The following is a 21,748-nucleotide window of genomic DNA, read 5'->3' as shown; positions in this document are numbered from 1 at the left end:
AAGTAGAGAGAAAACAGAATCTTTGACTTTTTGATATGAGTAGTTAATTTTTTTGATTTTTTTAGTGATATTTTGACTTTTTAACTAAAAAAATTACTTGCCAAACGAAACCTAAATATAAATAATTTCCACTCCATCTATCTAATCCTTTATTTATTGGTATAATTTATTCACACTAATCCTATCTCCCATCACATATTTAATCATTTATTTCATCCATTCTCATGGGATAATTTGTTCTTCATAATTTTATCAATAATTTATATCCAATCTAATATGATAACCAAACATGCCCTATCTTATTATATTACAGAGATCCATTTTAAAAATTAGGTCATTCAATGCTCGAAAACTTTAAGGCAAGGTGTGGTTGGACGGACATGCCATTAGGATTAATAATCTCACATAATGCATAATTCGATGTTTGGTAAAGGAAATTAAGATCCGAATTAATAGTCCATCAAGACATAGTATTCCGAATATGGAGGACTACTAAATCTCAAGAGGGGATGGAATATAAAATGAGGGACTAATGAGAAATTCAAACTGAATTAGTTAAATTGTAAAATTGATAAGATTTTGTCAATCGCATCTTATAATTCTAAACTAATCCAAACTTAAAATAGGATAAACAATCCAACGCGATTAATAATTAGGACTAGCAGTCCTGGACATGTTAATTCCATTCTAATCCACCTTTTAAAAAATTAAGTAATAATATTCATATTTTACTATTAGGATTTCACATTTTCTTTGTGGGAGGTTAAAAAGAATTTAAAAGAAAAAAAAAGAGTAAAAAAGGTTTGAAATGGGTGAATATCATTGATTTTAATGTTTTAATTTCTAAAAATTTTACTTTATGTTTTTGTATGTAGATTGAGACATATTATTTGTGGATATTTTATGAGTTAATTACCAACTAGTCCTGGTAAGTAGACTTAAATACTTATAAGTCTTATTGACTTTTTAAATGCACCAAAAAGTTATCTTCTTTTCTCCCTCAACCATTTTTCTGGAGAGCATCTTTCTCTCTTTCTCTACCATATTTTTTGAAAGCTTCATACTTGCACCATCTACTACCACTATCTACCACTACCGTTGCCATGTTGTCCACTCGTCGCCAACCCCCCGTCATCATTTGGCCGCCACAACTATTCACCAATCACCTCCATTGTTGCCAATATATACTCTGCCATCGTCAATTTACGTACCACCACATTTCTTCGTCACTGTCAACGCCGCACACTTTTCACCATCATCTGCTTTATTTATTACCTTAACTAGCAAATTTCAGATCTAGCAATTTTAATCTCAAATCTTCACTAGTGACTTCAAATCTGGCCATTTTTGAATGCTGATTTGATCATGACATGGTCACCAAAGCTCTTACCAAAGGGATCGAGTCTCTCTCTGTCTTTCTCTCTAAATATATATGTGTGTGTATACATATTGACGGTTCACCATCAATTTGTTTGTAAAAATCCAATTAAACATCTATTATATATAAAATTTGAATAGTAATGAATAAATTTATAGTGATAAATTTATCAGTGTTACTTTTTTTTTTTTTCTTCTTCTTCTTCTTCTTCTTTTGTGTGTGTGTGTATGTGTGTGTATTTTTAAGTATATTGGTGGGTTTTTGTGAATGAATAAGAGTGAATGTGAGTGTAAGAGTGAGAGGTAGTAATTGATTAAGTGGTCTATAAAAATTGAGTAGTAGTGATATCACTCATATTTATTATCTTTCTCATGCTTTCCTCCTTTTATCTTGTCACCACCAAACTTGATGAGGTGGTGGAAGTAGTGTAGTAGTAGAAAATGATGTTGTTTTGCTTGAAAAAATGGTTAGATTATTGTCAAAAATCCTAGCTAGAAAAATATCACCGGAGGTCGAAGATGGCGATTGGCAATTCGCTGATGGTTGGAGACGTTGGTTGGAGATGGTCGCCAGTGATCAGAACCAAGGCCTGGACATGGTTGTTATAGGACGGGTGGACTTATTGCAGTATTGATAATTGACATTATAGGAAAAATAGCCTACAGCAACGTTTCTTTTATGGCGTTTTGGAAAACGCCATTATAGATGGATGAAAGACAACGTTTTCAAAACGTTGTCTTAGAGCTCAGTTGAATGACGTCGTATTGGGTGTATGTATTGACACCGTCCATACTCCATCTGTCACTTTCTGTGTCTCACTTAGTCTCCGTCTCTTCCGTAGTTCGGTCTCTCTTCCTCTCTCTTTCTCTCTCTCTTCCAAAGCCCTCGACTGATATTCATCGAACCAGATCAAAGACACACACACACACTCTCTCTCTCTTTCGCTTGATTGCAGATTTTGCATTGTATATTCGTCGTCGATCTCTGTTTCTCTTCATTGATCTGTCAAACCAGATCGATCTCTGTTGCTCATATCTCAGGTACAGTTTTCATTCTCTTAATCGGTGTTTGAGTTTGAACCAGTGCGATCTCTGTTGGTCTACTTTCTCATTGTCAAATCTGCTGATTGACTCTCTAATTTTTTCATTTTCAGATTAGATCAGATCAGGTCGTTGAACCAGATCGATCAAATCTGGTTTGTAAGTATTCATCTCTAAGAGCTGCTTCATTCTTGTCCTGAATCTGGTTTGTAAGTATTCATCTCTAAGAGCTGCTTCATTCTTATCTTGAATCTTGCATTGTTGACACATAATAAAGCATGCATTAGAATTGAGGTCCTTTTGATTTTTACCAATTATCTCTTAAACTGATCCATAAATGTATAAAAGAGTTAATTTACATAAGAATTCTAAGAATGAGTGGACAAATCAGTTTTTAGATCAATGTATTGAGTAATGTTATTCTAATATTAATGGACGACAACAGAAAAGAGTAAATGATGACCATTAGAATATGACATACTGTCGTCCTCATCATAATATTGCTTCTAGTTTCTTTCCTTGAAGAGCTTTGAGATGACACTTGTGCTGGAAAAAAGTAATTTGAAGTTTTCAAAATGTTAACAAGTTTAAAAGTATGTGGAAGATATGTTTTATCGTAGGAGTAGTTCTGTAACTTAGGAGTAGTTTCTTCAATAATTTGTAACTGCTAACTCTTGTAAACTTAAATAATTTTATTTGGAGTTATCTTTGTTTATTTTGTTATTTTTTTCTTTCGACTGTTAATTGTTCCAAAAAAGTCTTTGTATTTTCAAGGCATTGGAACCTTTATACGGTCGCCTGATTCTCTGTTAAATTGTTTTGTTTAAATTATTGCTTAATTGCTGTCGATCAAGGCTTAGCATAATTTTTACTAACAGTTTTTTAAAACACCAAAGTTGAAAACCACATTTCAAGATTGGATTTTTCCAACACTTTCATTGTCGCAGTCATCTCCCTTCCTCACACGCCATAGTAATCAAATAAAAAAAAGAAAAAAAAAACTCTCTAGAGATGTGTTTCCCTCAAAAAGAAGAAAAACAATTGAGCTTGTCATGAAAATGAATGGTGCGCGGGCGTGCCAAAGCCAAGTTTAGTCCAAATGGATGAAATGACTTTTAATCAAACAGACTCTGCTTTAGTTGAATAGACAGCCACCGGTTCTTTTTTGACTAAATGAAAAGAACTTCACAATTTACTCAAGCAATGGAGATGGATAAACAAAACAAACGAAGAAAACTTTGTTATTGCAAAAATAGCAAGGATATTACAAATTGGAAATGTCCTGAAAATACTTGTAAATTAAAGGGAACTAAGTTATGACAAAGACATTGGACCAACAGAGTTCTTGAGACCACCATTAAACAGAGAAAACGAACAATGAATCGGAATACAAAGAGAGGTGATTCAGGTTTGATTATGGTAAAGGTAATAAACAGAGACGAGAGAAATGACTAAGAATAAAGATGAGAAGGAAAAATACAAATGCAAGTGACACGTGTTTCCGACTTCATGTTAAATGTTCATCCCAAACAACAATACTCATTTTTTCTTTTTCTTTTTATTTTTATTCAACAGATAGGGCTTATATTTCTCAATTAGTCGAGCCAAGCCATGCAATGTGGAAATGCTACATATGTGTTTCCTAACCAAGGAGAAGGTATTAGGACTGAATAGCAGAACTCGTACAATTTTTTTCTTTCAAATATAGAATAAATCACAAGCATCTAATTAAGTAATAATATGGTGGATTATATATGCATTACATTCACATAAAAGGTATATAATAATGTTAAAGCCCTAATAAACATACCGACTAATGAATAATAATTTATTGTTGTATGCCTGTGAAAGGGTTATCTGTTAAAAGAAACTCAAAAACCTCTAATTTATTAACAGCATGTATATATTAAGAAACTTGTATAATGTTAATTGTCTTTTGGAAACATGCATCCTCTGGGACTACCCCTGACCCTTTGGGATGATTGGGGATCATTGGTTAGGTGTGGCTAAGAAGAAGGGTTCGCCGAGGGATTGATCTCCTCTTCGGGGTTTTCTCATCCTCGGAGAAGTCACCTCCTCGGAGAGGTCACCTCCTCGGAGAAGTCACCTCCTCGGAGAGGTCACCTCCTCGGAGAAGTCACCTCCTCGGAGAAGTCACCTCCTCGGAGAGGTCACCCCCTCGGACAAGGTGGTTAGAGAAAATATCCCCCATGTGCCTTGCACATGGGCTCCATCCTACATCATGAGGTGCCTATAAATAGCACCCACCCATAGCTTTACAAGAAATGGATTTTGGAGATTTTTAACTCTTGGGAAAGAACTAATTTCCCTTCTCCATTATCAACCTTGAGAGTGAAAGTGGGAGATCCCTGGGAGAGCCTTGCCATTATTCTATTCTCTAGCCATTTTGCCTTCTTCTTCACCCAATCTCTTATCTCCATCATCTCCTTTGTTGTTGTGTTCCTAAGTTGAGATTATTGAAGAATCTAAGCCTCTCATCATATTCTAGAGAATTCGAAGTTGTTCTTCAAGGATCTTCGAAGATCTTCGAATTTTCCAACTCCTTTCTTGAACCCTCTCCTACATTTTTGGCGACTCTGCTGGGGAGGCGGATTGGTTAATGGTCTCAACGAGATCTGGAATCCACACAACTCCAACAAGGATGGCGGGAGAAGATGAAGTTCACCAACAAGGATCCTCTAATGGTGGTGATGACAGAACCATGGCTCCAGATCAACCACTTTTGCTTGAAGCCATTCAAGGACTTCAAAATACTCAGCAAGAGATTCTTACCACTCTTCAGAATCTCACTCACACCATGTTGGTGATGAGTTCTAACTTTGCACCAGCGCCAAACGGAAATCAAACTGGTGGTGGAGTTATTCCCGCCGGAGCGCAAAATCAAATCCAAGGAGAAGTAGGCCCCAATCAGCCTATGGCTCATGGCAACACGGCCACAGTAACACATGCTCAAACCACAGTAGGCGGCAGCAGTTTGCCCATGCCCGGGCTCCATGGCGTGCCGAGCCAAGATCCAATGGTGACTAGGGGAGTTTCTGGTGTAATGAATGGCGCTCCAACGACTGCTGGTGTCCAGGAAAACATAAGGAGCATGATGGCGCAAAAGGGAGCTATGCCCGTACCTAATCTTGTTACGCCACCAGTGAATGTTACCCAAGCACCAAGCGGGCCTCCTTTGGTGCCGACAACAAATCTGCAAGCACAACCCGGTATAGCGGCGCCGTGCGGTGGACTCTATGGGCCTCAATTCAATATCCCATCACCAACTGGCTTGTCTATAGGCGCTGATGGCCAGTATCGTCAAATGTCCTCACCAATGATGAATTCGCAGCACCAGAATGGCCAAGACGCCCCTAGCTCAATCTTCGGGTACATAAGCCAAGTCCCGGGAATACCACCATCAAACTCTCTCCCTCAACAGTTTCTCACTCTCGCCGATGTGCAGGCCATGTTCGATCTCGAACGGGGCAAGAGGACCTTACCCTCTTTGCCTGATCCAGACGTCAAGCCGCCTTACCCCATTGAGATGCTGAGCTATCCATACCCTGAGGGGTATACAGTGCCGAAGTTCATCAAGTTCGACGGCAAACAAGGAAATGCCCGAGAACATGTTGTGCGATTCATCGAGACTCTAGGTATTCATGGTTCGAACCACGTCCTCCGACTGAGAGAATTCTCTAAGTCCCTCACCGACCGAGCATATAGTTGGTATGTTAATTTGGCCCCAAACTCTGTCCGAAGTTGGGAGGAAATGGTTAACAAATTCCACTCCAAGTTCTTTCAAGTGGCGGAGAAGGTGACCACACTTACATTGTGTAAAGAGAAGCAACAAGAAAGTGAAGACATCCTTGACTACGTCAAAAGGTTTCAGGACAAGGCCGTGGATTGTCATGAAGCAGTTGAGGAGAGTTATCTGGTTCAAATTTGTCTAGAAGGGGCATTGAGCAGGTACAAAATGTTTCTAGTTAACCACAAGCTACCCACCTTCTCGGCATTAATAGAAGCAGCTCGGAACATTAGCATTCCTCAGGCTCAAGAGTCCGGATTTAAAGCTAGTTACAAGACTAGTTTCAAGTCATCTCGTGGACCTATCGTTGCTGCTGCCTCTGCCCCGGATACCCGAAATTCACAAGGAGGAGGTCATAGAGGCCAGAAAAGAAAGCAATATAATGGTGAAAAGGGGAATGTTTCTTATCCATGTGGAATCGAGGAAGTGAAAGCTCTAGTTAAGGAATGGGTGGCTGACGGAGAGCTAAAATTGCCTTATGTTGAAGAAATGCCATCAAAAAAGGACCGTGAGAGCCCTGAATTTTGTGTCTACCATCGTACATTGAAACATCCGACAGAGAAGTGTTGGACTCTCAGGAAAATCTTCAGAGATAAAGTCGAGGCAGACGAATTGAGGTTCAAAAAGCGAGGGACTCAAGACATCCGAGAACAACCATATCCTCAACACCGAGACAAGGGCAAGAATGTTGCTATGATAACTTATGAAGGCCCAATGATCGAGGCTATCGCTAATCTCGATGACGATGACTGTTATCTGGACGACATCCTCGAGCCAGAGGGTGAGCAAGTTTACTATGGAAGTGCTCTCGATCCAGAGGGCAGAACATTTATGACTCATGGCAAAGATCCCTTTGATCCAGAAGGAGGAGAAGAATGCTATGGAAGAGGAGGACACCATGTTTATGTGGCATCTTATTTTGAGGAGACCGAGGAGATGGTTAACTACGAGCCTCCAAGAGTGGAAAAAGATCCGGATCACTATGCCAAAACCCTGCAAGACTGTGTAAAGTTCAAGCAGTTCTTTGACCAGCTTGGACTTTCCAGGGAGGCAAGAACGGAAATCACCAAGTCTATCATTAATATAGCCGAGGCACACCATGAGGAATGCATGTCGACTGAGGGGTCTATCCCGAGGAAGGCAAAAGAGCAATCTAGTGCCATTACTTTCTCCGAGGCTGATCGGAAGTATCCTTTTTCTCACAATCGCCCGCTTTATGTGACTGTTTTTATTAACGGGGTTGAGTTCAAAAGGGCCTTTCTAGATAGTGGAGCCTCTATCAACATTATGACTCGCGCTACTCTAGAAAAAGCCGGAATCTCTGAAGAACGCATTGTGAAGCAGCCGATAGTCATCACTGGCTTCGGTGGAGAAAGGAGAGTTACTATCGGATGCGTAACTGTTGATTTAGCCGTTGGAGAGATTCGCTCGGCCACCAAGTTCCATATTATCGATTCTGAGGCAAATTATCACATCATTCTAGGGAGGACCTGGATGCATAGATATGGGGCTGTACCATCGAGTTATCATCAGTGTGTTAAGGCTAAATGGGGAAAGAAGACGGTGACAATTCAGGCTACAGAAAGGCCTTTCGAGATCCATGAAGCTCATTATTCTGATGCCATCTACTTCACCGAACTGGCTATCGAAGAAGTTCCCACCACCTCTAAGCCTCGAGGGGTCAAAATTCCTCGTTGGGAGGATATCAAAGATGACAAGGAGCCGATGGCAGAATCAAGTAAGCGGGCAATGTCTAGAACAGAAAGTCCGCCTATTCCTCGAAAGGTGATGAAAGTTCGAGAAGGAGGCAAGATGGTGTACTATTTATGAAGGTGCGGGGAGTCGGTTTCTTCAGTCACCGACTCCGAGTCAAAAGAAGAGCCTCCTGACAATGATATAGTAATAAAGCCTGAAGTGGCTCCAGAATGTATGCAAGATGGGCCGAAGCCTCAGCCTGAACAACTTATCGAAATAGATCTGAGTGATGGACAAGATGCACCGAGGCCGGTATTCGTAAGTTCGAGCCTTAGCCCAGAAAAGCGGGAACAGTTGTTAAAGTTGATAAGCCGATACTCAGATGTGTTTGCTTGGTCATATAAGGAAATGCCCGGACTAGATCCTGACCTAGTCTCCCACTATCTTGATGTGTTCCCAAACTCCAAGCCAATTAAGCAAGCTGCTCGAAAATATCATCCAGATCTCGAAGAGAAGATTAAGGAGGAGATTGAAAAACTTCAACAGGCTGGTTTCATCCGGCCAATACAGTACCCCACGTGGTTAGCAAACATCGTGCCAGTAAAGAAGAAGAATGGCCAAATCAGAGTATGTGTAGACTTTCGAGATTTGAACAAATCTTGCCCGAAGGATGAATTCCCTCTTCCTCACATCGACACCCTCGTGGATACTACCTCGGGACACCAGATGTTCTCATTCATGGATGGATTCAGTGGATACAATCAGATTAAGATGGCTGAAGAGGACGCAGAAAAGACTGCTTTTAGAACACCTCTCGGAAACTTCTTCTATACAGTCATGCCTTTCGGACTCAAGAATGCCGGTGCAACTTACCAAAGGGCTATGACTGCAATCTTTCATGACATGATCCATCATGAGGTGGAAGATTATGTTGATGATCTAGTGGTGAAATCCAAGAAAGAAGAAGACCATCTCCGAGACCTTGAGAAGGTATTCAAGAGGTGTCAGAAATTCAAAATGAGGATGAATCCTCTCAAATGTGCTTTCGGGGTGACGGCCGGGAAGTTCCTCGGGTTTCTTGTACATAGGCATGGTATCGAGGCAGATGAAGACAAGGTCAAATCTATCAGAGCAATGCCTCCCCCGCATTCTCAGAAGGAGTTAAAGAAGTTCCTCGGGAAAGTGTCTTATATTCGGAGGTTTATCCCAGCACTTGCAGAGATCTCGGCCCCTTTCGGTTCATTGTTAAAAGGAGATGCCAAGTTCGAGTGGAACCAGGAGCACCAAAAGGCCTTCGAGAGAATCAAGGCAGCCTTGACCTCGCCTCGAACCATGATAGCCCCGCAGCCCGGGGTGCCGCTAATGTTGTACTTAACTTCAACCCCCAAGTCCATAGGGGCATTATTGGTCCAAGATGTAAATGGAGCAGAACGCCCGGTGTATTACATCAGCCGGAAGATTCGAGGAGCAGAAGTCCGATATACCCCGGTAGAGAGACATTGTTTAGCTTTGGTATTCACTGTCCAAAAGCTCAGACATTACTTCTTAGCACACCAGATTCGGATTGTCACTAAAAGTGATCCAATCCTATACCTCCTCAGCAAGCCTGCTCTAACCGGGAAGGTGGCAAGATGGTTGTTAGCACTAGGTGAATTCGAGATCACATGTGTAGCCCCCAAGGCGATCAAAAGCCAAGCCTTAGCTGATCTCCTTGCCCAATTTCCAAGTGGTGACTATGAACCAGTGAATGAAGAATTAAGAGGAGAGGTGCATGCAGCTATGGCTTCCGAGGAAAACTTCTGGACATTGAGCTTTGACGGAGCAGCAGCCGGAGGGAAGGGAGGAACCGGGATAGTCCTTACAAGCAAAAGTGGGGAAAAGTTATATTTGTCTTATAAACTGGATTTCCATTGTTCGAATAACGAAGCCGAGTATGAGGCTCTTATTTTAGGCTTGATAGCAGCTGAGAAGCACAGTATCAAGAAGATTCGGATCCGGGGGGACTCAAAGCTGATAGTGAAGCAAGTTTCAGGACAGTTCGTCTTAAAGGAGCCTGCCTTGGCCACATATCGAACAACAGTCCAAAGGCTTCTTGACAAATTTCAGAAGGTCGAAATAGAGCATGTGCCTCGCTCCGACAACAAGTTTTCAGATGCCCTCGCAACATTAGGGGCAAGAGTTGACATTCCAGAGGAAGAGGCAACAATTGTTATCAAGAAGAGAACAGAACCTTCAATAATACCCGAAGACAAAGGCCTTCCGGAGGACTGGAGAGGAGAAGTCCTCGAGCAACTCAGAAGCAAAGTTGGAAAACTGACTATGGCCAAGCTTGCCCAATTCACAATTATTCAAGGTGAACTTTACTTCCGAGGAGGTACCGGATTCCTAGCCCGGTGTATTGGCCAACAAGAAGCAAGCTTCCGACTACAACAGATCCATGAAAAGTCTTGCGGGGATGGGGATATCAGTCTGTATAGAAGAACCCAAAGACAAGGTTATTATTGGCCCGAGATGGAGAAGGACTCAAATCAATTACAGAGGGAATGCCCCAAGTGTCAGTCATACATCCGGGAGGATGAGAGTTGCTTTGAAATTGATACCCCTGACTGGAGGCAAGTCTACATTGACTATCTCAAAGAGGGAACACTACCTGAGAGCCCGAGGGACATTGCACACCTCAAGAGGAGAGCGAGGCGGTACTTTCTTGATCAGGACAAGCTGTATAGAAGAAGTATTGAGGGCACTCCCCTGAGATGTCTCTCCAAGGAGGAGTCAGATCTAGTCCTCGGAAGAGCCCACGAGATTGAACATCAAGGAGGGGCTCGGCTGTTCGAGCAACTTATACACCTTGGGTATTACTGGCCGACCATGGAGTCAGATGCATCCCATCACGTGAAGAGGTGCCAGACTTGTCAGAAACACGGAAATTTGATCCATGCTCCAGCTGTAGACCTGCATAGTATCCGAACGCCATGGCCGTTCCATACCTGGGCTTTTGATCTGATAGGGCCCATCTCTACATCTTCTAAGGGGTACAAGTGGATTCTCGCAGCCACAGAATTGAGTACAAAGTGGGTCGAAGCAATTCCTCTGAAGAACGCTACGGGGCCTGCAGTTGCGAACTTCATCAAGGAGAATATCATTTGCCGATTTGGAGTACCAAACACCATCCTCTCGGATAACGGCACTCCCTTCATAAACAAAGATGTGAAGAGCCTCCTAGAGACTTACCAAGTGAAGCATCACAAATCCACACCCTACTATCCAAAAGGGAACGGGCAGGCGGAAGCCACAAACAAGACACTGATAAGGATTCTGAGCAAGATGATGGATGAGTTTGGGGGGACTTGGTCCGAACAGTTGATAGTAGCCCTATGGGCGTATCGCACTTCGAAGAGAAAGCCAACTCAAGCAACTCCTTACTCCCTTGTGTATGGGTCCGAGGCAGTGTTGCCTATAGAGTTGGAAACGCCATCTGCTCGAATGGCTCTCGCCTCGGGAATGGTATTGGAGCCTCGAACCACCAGATTGGAAGCATTAGAGGAAAAGCATGACAGAGCTGCAAAAGTCATGGAAAGGTATCATGAGTCCATCGCCCGAGCCTATAACCAGACTGTGGTACCAAGGAAGTTTGAAGAAGGTGATCTAGTATGGAAGATTGTAGACCCAATCATGCGAGGACAGCCTTTACCCAAGTTTTCTCCAAAATGGGAAGGGCCCTACAAGGTGGTTCAGGCAAGCTCAAGCGGGTACTACAAACTTGTAAGGGTTGAAGACAGCTTCCGAACTGGCCCGCTCAATGCAAAGTTTATCAAGCATTACTACCCATAGTTGGACTCATCTATGTTGAAATTCATTTTCACTTTCTTACTTTGTCTAAAGGTTGTATTTCCCTTGCGTTATGAAGAAGCTGGTTTTCTCTATGGTGTATGTTTTATCCCATCACCTACAGTGAATCTATTATGCTTTTGTCAAGAAAGTTGAAGAACTAATGAGAATATTTCAGCTTTTATAAACATGTGCATATGATTGTTCTATCATTCGAAATAAATATTTTATCAAGTAGAATGAGAAAACAATGCGAAAATATCCAAACAACAAAAATTTTGTCATTTCATTGCATTGTCCTAGATAAAACATTTTTATCGAAAGGGGCAAGAAAGTAATGATAAAAAAAAAAACTCAATCTTTCCTAAAGACACCTTCGAAGAAGCTGCCCGTCACATCTACATCTGGAGGACAAACAGTAGAGTGTGCCTCTAAAGTCTCCAAGGCCCGAGCATAACCCGACTCAAGTTCACGAAGAGTTGCCTTTGTCTCATCTATAGAGGTGCGATAAGAGGCAAGCACAGACATAAGTTCCAGCCGATGACTGGCGTTCGAAGCTATATCCAGGCGCTTCCGAAGCCATGATAAGTCCACTTGGTGACGCTCCATGTCAGAGATCCCCTGATACGCCGTCTCGACTACTTTTCCATTAAGGTCACACAACCGTTGCGTGTCCAAGCTATATAAGATAGTGGCAAAAGACTCGAGAAGAGCAGTCTGAATGAGTGGACACTGGCAAGCAAATGAAGCAAAGGTCTCCGGGTAACTTGAATGCACAAGCTGTAGAACTGAAGCAAACTCAGGAGCTACCCAATAATGGAGAAATGATACTTTGCCAGAAGTCGAAGGAGGAATTGGGGCCGGAAAGTTGCTAGTCTCAGGAATCTCCCCAATGTCTATCGGGTTAGATGAACCACCCGGAGGGGTAACTCCCGGCAGAGGTCCCGAGCCTGAGAATGCCGAACGATAAGGGGACAGACCAAAAGCATCACTATCAATGTGGAAATCACTGAGATTCAAATCCAAAATATTTGAAGGCACTGGCGATGAAGAACCTCTGGCAGTCGTCTCAAAGGCAGGTGTTCCCCCTTGAGAAGGAGAACCGTGAGGAGTTACAAAGAGAGTCGGAGTAGAGTCCGGGGCAGGTGAAGACAGGACCCCGGTAGCAGCTAACACTGGAGCAGAGTCCGAGGCAGGTGAAGGCAGGACCCCGGTAGCAGCTAACACTGGAGCAGAGTCTGAGGTAGGTGAAGGCAAGACCCCGTTAGCAGCTAACACTGAAGAAAAGATAAGAAGGCCTTATTAGAGGTAGGGAACAGGAAAGTCATTTAAGTAAAGATTTCTCACAGATATAAGTAAATGACAAACTTCAGAAAGAAAGATTACCAGAGGGAGAATCAATATGCAAAGCAGGGGCAACTGAAGGACTCCTAGCATCAACAAAGTCACTTGGTCGTGTAGAGACCACCTGATCGATCTCAATGTCTGATGAAGCCTGAACAGTAGTAGTCATCCCTGAAGAAGGAAGGAGGGCCGGAGGATGAGAATCACCATAAGTGCCAGAGCGAGTCTCAGAGATCTCTAGCACATCCACCTCCACACCATTCCCAGAGGCGCACCTCATCTCTACATCGCCTCTAGAAGCATGGCCCGCGACATCAATTTCTGTGGCATCAGTCCCTCCAGCAATCTCAACATCAGAACGGTGAGCCCCAACAAACTCGTCACCAAGGTAGTGCTCCTCCTCAGCTACGGTAGGGCGATGACGACGCGTGCGTGGAATAAGGTCACAAAAATGATCGAAGGACTCAGCCTCATCATCATCGTCATCTATAACTGCTATACGAGGGGTGCACATCTTCACAAGTCTTGCAGACAAAGGGAGGGTGTCGTCCAAGTCTGAGTCCGGCCTGGGGGAGGCAGCATGGCCAGGAGCCACGGTACCGAGAACGTCAACAACCGCAGGATCCTACATAACATGGGCAAATAAAAGTTTTCATTTTAGAAGGTATAGTCGCAAGAAGGAAAGTAGCTTCAAATCAAGAATTTCGGGTACCTCACGAAGCCTTTTGGAAAGGCGAGGAGCGGAAGGACTGGCATCAGAAGTCCTCTTGTGAGCCATCTTCTTAAGGCGGGTCGTCCGAGGACCAGAGGCCTTATTCAAAGGGACTGGCTCTGGAGAAGTAATTGCCAAGCTAGAAGCAGATGCCCGAGCAGAAGGGTCAGTTGGAGCAGATGAAGTGAAGAAACCCTCGTACATGTGGTCAGATTTTCGGCTCTCGGGTAGCCGAAGAGAAGAATCCTTCTTATAAATCGGCGGAGGCAAACATACGGTCGGTCTGCTCTGGACAAATGCAATAAACGCATCGATATTCTTCTGCCAATACCGCCTGAAAGAGGGGGTGAAACCCCCTACTCGGCTCAAGCCTGGCATCGTCAAAGAGCCGGATATGGGAAGCACGGTGTGTATAAGCCGGCGACTGAAGCGCCCGTAGCTCTCTGAAAATGATAATAAATGAGGTGCTGGCCCCGGGGCACATTGATCAAACCCGAATTGACATGCTACACGGTCAGGCCTATAAACGGCACTATCAACGCCTTCCTCATGCCACACCGGTAATGAACTCGGACGGATCATAATTAGCATATCAACAAAGGGTGCAGGGATGTTCTTCGGCAAAGGAAAGGACACCAAGCGGGAGGAACCATGATAGATAAGCGGTGTGGCCACACCTACAGGTGGGCATACATACGGCCGTGCCACAAAGCGTCGGGGATCATCCACCAGAGTATTCAAGGATAAGGTGGAAATAGTACGTGACCAACGTGTAATCAACGGCTGGCAAGACTTCGTTTTCTCAAATGTCCGAGACCCATCAGTATCGAGCACGGGGAGGCCATCTTTATCCACTATCTCCCGAAGAACTTCCGCCTCAAATACAGTCGGAGCAGGGGCAAATTTTGGGAACCTCTCGAAGAAGAAACATAGCAGGAACTGGCTGTGAATAAAGGAGACAGGCTCATATCGACCCACGGAGCGAACCATATCTCGATGTAGCAGATCCAGCCGATAATAGAGATTCCCAAGAAATAGGGGAGCCAAAGGGATCCGATCTCCTCTGAAGAGCCTGACTGCCAAGGGGAAGACGAAAGGATTGAGGGAATCCGGAGGTGTGCTCGGAAGAATGAAGAATGAAAGGAAGCAAGCCAGAAATCCCAAGAAATAGAGCCTGGAGCCATACATCGGACCGGCTTCATACTCCCGAGAGTCAGGATCAGCATCTCTGGCCAAGGGCTGAAGATCCTTGAAGAAGTGACGGATCCATGCAGTATAGGAGGCACGGTCCGTCCTTACTCGACTAGTCCTCCTCGCTGAACCATCAAAAACAGAACTCCACCGACCACAAGTTTGAAGATTTAGCTTCAGAGATTGGATCAAAGAATCATCTTCGGGGGGTGTCTGCTCAGGGTCGAAGGCATCAGGGCCGGTCACTTCCAAACGCAGCAACATGAACACATCCTCAAGGGTGGGCCCCATCTCGTGCTGGCCAAGTATAAAGGTGTGTGTCTCGGTGCTCCATCGAAGAGCCATGGCTTCCAGGCTAGCATTGTTGCGACGGATGGATAGAGATCTAGATATTTTCACCGGGATCAATAGCCGGGCCTCCTGAAGTCGTTGACAGAGGCTCCTGTCCGAGAGGACATCATCGACCCACTCTTGCCAACCGAAAGGAGGGTTTGAGAAGGCCTTGAACTGAGGATAACAGTATGGAAAGTCCCCCTGCTCAATTCGAAAGCGTAGCACCGAGGAAGGAGAAATGAGGGCCTCATGTCCAGAGTCAGTGTCCTCAGTGAGACATAATGGAGCCGCCTTCGGAGATAGAAGAGAAGTGGTGGAGGTAGCCGCCCGCCAGAAGGGGTCCTTCCGACCAAAATAAGGAGATTTCCTCCACTCAGATACCGGAGGTACATCCCTCTCTTTCATGAGAGCCGGTTCCGATGACCCCGGGACAACGGGTTTCTTTGGAGAAGACATATGGCTGAAATAACCTGTATAAATATTAAAGAGTTGACCGTATTAAAATTCAGAATATTGTTACATGCAACATGATGGGTTTATCAACAAATTCAACTTCGGACGTCATCAACAATTCATTTTCTTGGATATTCTTCAAGCTCAACAAATTTTAATACCAATGGGTGCATCATCAACATATAGATTTTCGTCTTCTATCATCAATAAGAGGTGCAATGTCATAGGTCGCTTCATGATGAAGTTCAATTGGGTCAATTTCTTAAAGTCACTATGTTCTATATTAAAGGTCCAATTTATACGGGGTTCAAAATTTGGACAGAGTGAAGTTCAATAGCAAATTTCAGGCCCAAGATCCGAAGTATTTTACATTTCTCATCAGTAGCAAGATTCAATGGATTGTCATGTGAATTACAAGAGTGTTCCTCCCAAGTCAATATTATTTGCTCAATTCAAGTGGCAAATATTCTATTACGAGGGCAAAATTCAGCAGCAATGGTTCAAGTTATGCAATAGTCCAGAATTTCTTTGGCAAATTTCAAGTCAGAAAAATCGTTTAAATAAATCCCATAGCCTATTTCAAAAATTGCAAAATCCAAACAAATTCAGGCCTCACATTGGAATTTCAAATCATCAATATTAAGGCTTAGTATATCAAAGTCTTTGAGCTAAAAAAAATGGGAATTAGAAATTCTGAAAAGCTTACTCTACAAAAAAAGTTTACACCAAGATTAAAATATATATTTATATATATATATATATATATATACTTACCCACAGATTTGACGGAGTAGATTTAAGCCAACAATGACAAAGAAGAAGCTGAGAAATAGTGCCAACCGAGAAATGGTGCAAACCGGAGCCGGAGCAAGCCGCAGCTAGAGGCAGTGGCAAGGCCGCAAGTGTGAGACGCACAAGCACGGATCGTAGATATGAAACAAGCACACTCAAGGCCGACGACGAGCTGTGCAGTGCTAGGCAAGACCATACACGTCGCGTTGAGTGGGCGGACGTGTGTGGTCAATGTCGGACAATCCGAAGCCGGAGGCAGCAGTGTTGTCGCAGAGGAGTTGACAACCACACGGGTCCCGTTGAATGGGCAACGGTGTGGTCGTCTCTGGGCAGTCGGGATCGATGGCGAAGTTGCAGCAGAGAGGCCAACAGTGGTCGAGCTCGGCAGCCTAAGGCCAGAAGCGGCAGTGACGTCGTTGAGGAGTTGGTGACCACACACGACGCGTTGAACGGGCGACGTGTGTGGTGGGTACCGGAACAACAGTCAAGGTTGGCGGAGAGGTCGCAACGGAGAGACCGACAGTGGGTTGGCGATGAAGCTGCAGCGGAGGCGATGAACAACGTACAACCAGAAAATTTTCGATAGTGAAGTAAGGAAGACGAAGCTTGGGTTGATCTTAGTTTGCAGAGGAAGTGTGCCGAAATGGGTCCTTGGAGTTTGATCTCCTGCAAATAAATTAAAAAAAAAATTCGTTACTGAGGTAAGGAAGATGAAGCACAGAAAAGAAAATAAATAAATAAAAGAGATGCCGTGGATGCAAGTAACTGGGGTCGGCCTCTGTTATTACAGAAACAGAGCTTTCTTGAAGATGAAGAAGCTGGGTCTCTCTTTTTAGAGAGAGGAAGGGTGCTGCCGAAGGGTGCTGTCCATATCTCCAAAAAGAAAAAAAATATAATATAAAAAGAAAAAGATAAAGTTTGTTTCTGGTGATAAGGCTATGTATATATAAAATATGTGATTTTGAAACTTTACAGGTTGTTGAACGAAAGTAATAAAATAAAATGTGTGTAGCCGTTAAAAAAAAAAAAAAAAAAAAAAAAAAAGAGTACAAAAAAATAAAATTTTTGCTTGTTAATTTTTTCTGTAAATTGAAGTGCGTCATCAATTTTATCCATAGGCTCTGTCGTGACAACATGTTTTTTTTTTTTTGGAAAACGTGACGCGAAGCAGGGTCGAAGAAATGACAGTATGCATGTCTGAGAAATTTAAAATTTCTCATACACGCAAGGGGCAAATGTAAGAGGGGCTAATTTGAGCCCACTAAATTATTTAGGCCCAATAGCCCAAGATTAGTGGGCCCAAATTTATCGCAAGTCCAAGACTGGCGGGACCAGATTTATCACCATCAAACGGGCTAAATGGCTCTAAGCCTCGAAAGGGTTCGGATCCACGAACCTAGAGACTTACTCAGGCCCGGACTCGAAAGGGTATTAGGCAAGCCTAGAGATCCGAGGCACTCGGACTCGAAAGGGTTCGAATCCACGAGCCTAGAGGTCCGAAATACTTGGCTTCGAACGGATTCAGACGCAATCTAGAAGTCGCTCCGTTAATGAGTCCCAGAACACTTGCGGGCTCGGAGCTTTCCGGGATCTACGCACCAGAACCATGGGCGTAATGGAGTTCGAACAAAGGACCCGATCCTGAGGACGGTGAGTGGAGACAAATTCACTCTTCGGTTAAACTAGCCTATACCCGGGTCGAGGTGGCACGACCCCGGGGGGTCCATGAGACTCGGCAATATTTTGCGGCAGGACGTCCTCTGGGACTACCCCTGACCCTTTGGGATGATTGGGGATCATTGGTTAGGTGTGGCTAAGAAGAAGGGTTCGCCGAGGGATTGATCTCCTCTTCGGGGTTTTCTCATCCTCGGAGAAGTCACCTCCTCGGAGAGGTCACCTCCTCGGAGAAGTCACCTCCTCGGAGAGGTCACCTCCTCGGAGAAGTCACCTCCTCGGAGAAGTCACCTCCTCGGAGAGGTCACCCCCTCGGACAAGGTGGTTAGAGAAAATATCCCCCATGTGCCTTGCACATGGGCTCCATCCTACATCATGAGGTGCCTATAAATAGCACCCACCCATAGCTTTACAAGAAATGGATTTTGGAGATTTTTAACTCTTGGGAAAGAACTAATTTCCCTTCTCCATTATCAACCTTGAGAGTGAAAGTGGGAGATCCCTGGGAGAGCCTTGCCATTATTCTATTCTCTAGCCATTTTGCCTTCTTCTTCACCCAATCTCTTATCTCCATCATCTCCTTTGTTGTTGTGTTCCTAAGTTGAGATTATTGAAGAATCTAAGCCTCTCATCATATTCTAGAGAATTCGAAGTTGTTCTTCAAGGATCTTCGAAGATCTTCGAATTTTCCAACTCCTTTCTTGAACCCTCTCCTACACATTCACATAAAAGGTATATAATAATGTTAAAGCCCTAATAAACATACCGACTAATGAATAATAATTTATTGTTGTATGCCTGTGAAAGGGTTATCTGTTAAAAGAAACTCAAAAACCTCTAATTTATTAACAGCATGTATATATTAAGAAACTTGTATAATGTTAATTGTCTTTTGGAAACATGCATGTATTAAGAAACTTGTATAATTTTTTATCCAAACCTCGGACAATATATGTATACATATAATTTTATAAATTAAATACACTCTCATCTAAAAGCACACACATAAAACATACAACAATGATAGAGACCACTAATTTTAGAATTCTAAAAAGACCACTAATGACATGGCACTCAATAAAAAAAGAAAACAAATACAACATCAAGGCCAAAACATCAAATCATTCCTGATGGAGCCCACTGCCACATCATTAATGATAGCACTAATTAGTGCTCTCACTCATTTTCCTAAAACATAAGCAAAAGAAAGATGAAATGCTATGGGTATGTTTGGTAACGTTTATGTTTTCAGTTTATATTTACAAAAATTTTATAAACTGGTTTTTGTTTATTTTTTGTTTATTTTTAGAAAAACATAAACTAAAAACGCGTTTTGTAATTGAAAAAATGTTTTAAAAAATTTAAAAATATAAAAAAGAGTGAGAAATGGCAAGTGGTGGCAAGTGGCGGCGAAAGACGGTAGTAGAAAGTGGTGACGGTGGATTGTGGGTAGCTGGTGGTGGTGGGTGGGTGGTGGTGGTGGTGGGTGAGTGGGTGACGGTGGCGGGTGGTGGGTGGTAGCGAGTGGGTGGTGGTGGTGGTGGTGGTGAGTGGTGGGTGGTGGTGGCAGGTGGGTAGCGGATGGCGGGTGGATGGTGGTGGCGGGTAGGTGACGGGTGGTGGTGGTGGGTGGGTGGGTGGGTGGGTGACGGTGGCGGGTGGTGGGTGGTGATAGTGGTGGCGGGTGGTCAATGGTGATGGCAAGTGCGTGGCGTATGGCGGGTGGTGATGGATGGTGGCGGGTGGGTGGTGGGTGGTGATGGTGGGTGGGTGGGTAACGGTGGTGGGTGGTAGCGATTATGTAGTTGTGGTGGTGGTGGTGGTGGTGGTGGCAGGTGGTGGGTGGTGGTGGTGGCAGGTGGGTGGTGGGTGGTGATGATGGGTGGGTGGGTGACGATGGCGAGTGGTGGGTGGTAGCGAGTGGGTAGTGGTGGTGGTGGTGGTGGTGGCGGGTGGTGATGGTAGTAGGTGGATGGGTGACGGTGACGGTGATGGGTGGTAGGTGGTAGCGAGTGAGTGGTGAGTGGTGGTTGCAGGTGGGTGGCGGGTAGGTGGTGGGTGGTGGGTGGTAGTGGCGAGTGGGTGGTAGGTGGCTGGTGGTGGATGGTGGTGGCAGGTAGCTGGTGAGTGGTGATGACAAGTAGGTGACGGGTGGTGGTGGCGAGCGGTGTATGGTGGTGGCGGGTGGATGGCAGGTAGGTGGTGGTGGTGGCAAGGGTTGGGTGGTGGTGGCGAGTGGATGACAGGTGGGTGGTGGCCGGTAGGTGGTGGTGACGGATGGTGGGTAGTAGTGGCAGGTGGGTGGTGAGTGGTGGTGGCAGGTGGTGGTGATGGGGGGTAGGTGGTGGTGGCGGAAGACAGTGGTGGGTGGTGGCTAGTGTTGGGTGGTAAAAAAAAAAAAAAACTCAAAACTCAAAACGGAAACACATTTTTTGTGTTTTTATTTTTTGGCCAAATTTATAAACTGAGATCATTGATTTATAAATCAAAAATTTTACCAAATAAGTTTTTATTTGATTTTTTTAAATTTTTGTAAATATAAATAGAAAATTAAAAACGTAAGTGTTATCAAACGGCACATATATATATATATATATATATTTTAATTTTTTTTTGTTGTTGATTTATATCAGTACCAATATGGCTTCTCGTGATTTGTTCTTTGTCAGAAATGTATTACTAAAATAATAAAGACAAATAATATGGTTAGTTGCGGAAAAGTGAGTTTTCATTAGGGGTGGGTAACGGTTTATTCGATTCGCAAAAACTGCTCAACCCGTCCATTCCGCACATAAATAGGCGGTTTCGTAAATACAATGCGGGCGGATGCGGTTTGAAATATGGCATCTTTGCAGGTTGCGGGCGGGTTGCGGGTTTAACCCGCACCCGCAAGAAACCGCCCGCACTTTATTTATTTATTTATTTTTTTATCTTAAATATTGTTTTCATTTTTATATCCCACCTAAATATTTTTGTCCAAAACAAAACACCCTTTATTTTTTAAACTTACTCTAGCATTACATTTGCTAATAATATTATATCAACTGAAACTGAATAAATACTAATCATATTATTATTGTTATATAACTGAACTTGTCCCGGATGAAGTGTGATTTGAAATTTTAAATTCCTTAATGAATATGGAGTTATAGTTTAGGATTTTGAAATATATGCTTGTGTTAGTTTATGAATTGATTTAAGATTTTGAATGATTTGTTTGTATTACGAATTGATTTTGTTGTATTTTTAATTTTATAAGTTTTTATTCATTAATTATTAATGTTGGAGCATTTTAGAAAATGGGGAGAAAATGACCCAAAATAAATATTTACAAAATGAGAAAAAAATAAGGCTCAAAAATAATTTTTTGAAGCAAAAAGTCCAATCCGCAAACCGCCCGCAACCGCCCGCACATCCGTGAACCCTACCCGCACAAACCGCAAACCGCACTGCGGACGGTTACGGATTGTCTTTTTTCCAAACCGTATAAATACGAACGG

The 21,748-nt window shown here is 43.4% G+C and overlaps 1 protein-coding gene across 1 annotated transcript; it reads right to left on the bottom strand.

The window, feature by feature from the left end:
• Positions 1-11,969: 11,969 nt before the first annotated feature.
• On the bottom strand, positions 11,970-15,859 carry LOC114273640 (uncharacterized). The gene is made up of 3 exons (XM_028215445.2): positions 13,806-15,859; positions 13,136-13,718; positions 11,970-13,026 (listed from the first exon to the last, which is right to left on the bottom strand). The coding sequence occupies exons 1-3, from the start codon at positions 15,783-15,785 to the stop codon at positions 12,104-12,106; spliced, it is 3,486 nt and encodes a 1,161-aa protein (XP_028071246.2). The 5' UTR covers positions 15,786-15,859; the 3' UTR covers positions 11,970-12,103.
• Positions 15,860-21,748: the final 5,889 nt, after the last annotated feature.

The sequence above is a fragment of the Camellia sinensis genome, chromosome 4 (genome assembly GCF_055761805.1).
Source record: "Camellia sinensis isolate YWXY chromosome 4, ASM5576180v1, whole genome shotgun sequence".
Classification (NCBI taxonomy): Eukaryota; Viridiplantae; Streptophyta; class Magnoliopsida; order Ericales; family Theaceae; genus Camellia; species Camellia sinensis.
This window is presented reverse-complemented; position numbering and strand designations above follow the sequence as displayed.

What these genes read in the sequence shown, in the direction of transcription:
- LOC114273640 (XM_028215445.2), bottom strand. Translation starts at nt 15,785, where the DNA reads ATGTCTTCTCCAAAGAAACCCGTTGTCCCGGGGTCATCGGAACCGGCT. An exon ending in TTTCCAAAAGGCTTCGTGAG is followed by an intron (nt 13,719 to 13,805) that starts GTACCCGAAATT and finishes CATGTTATGTAG; the next exon opens with GATCCTGCGGTTGTTGACGT. An exon ending in GCATATTGATTCTCCCTCTG is followed by an intron (nt 13,027 to 13,135) that starts GTAATCTTTCTT and finishes TCTTTTCTTCAG; the next exon opens with TGTTAGCTGCTAACGGGGTC.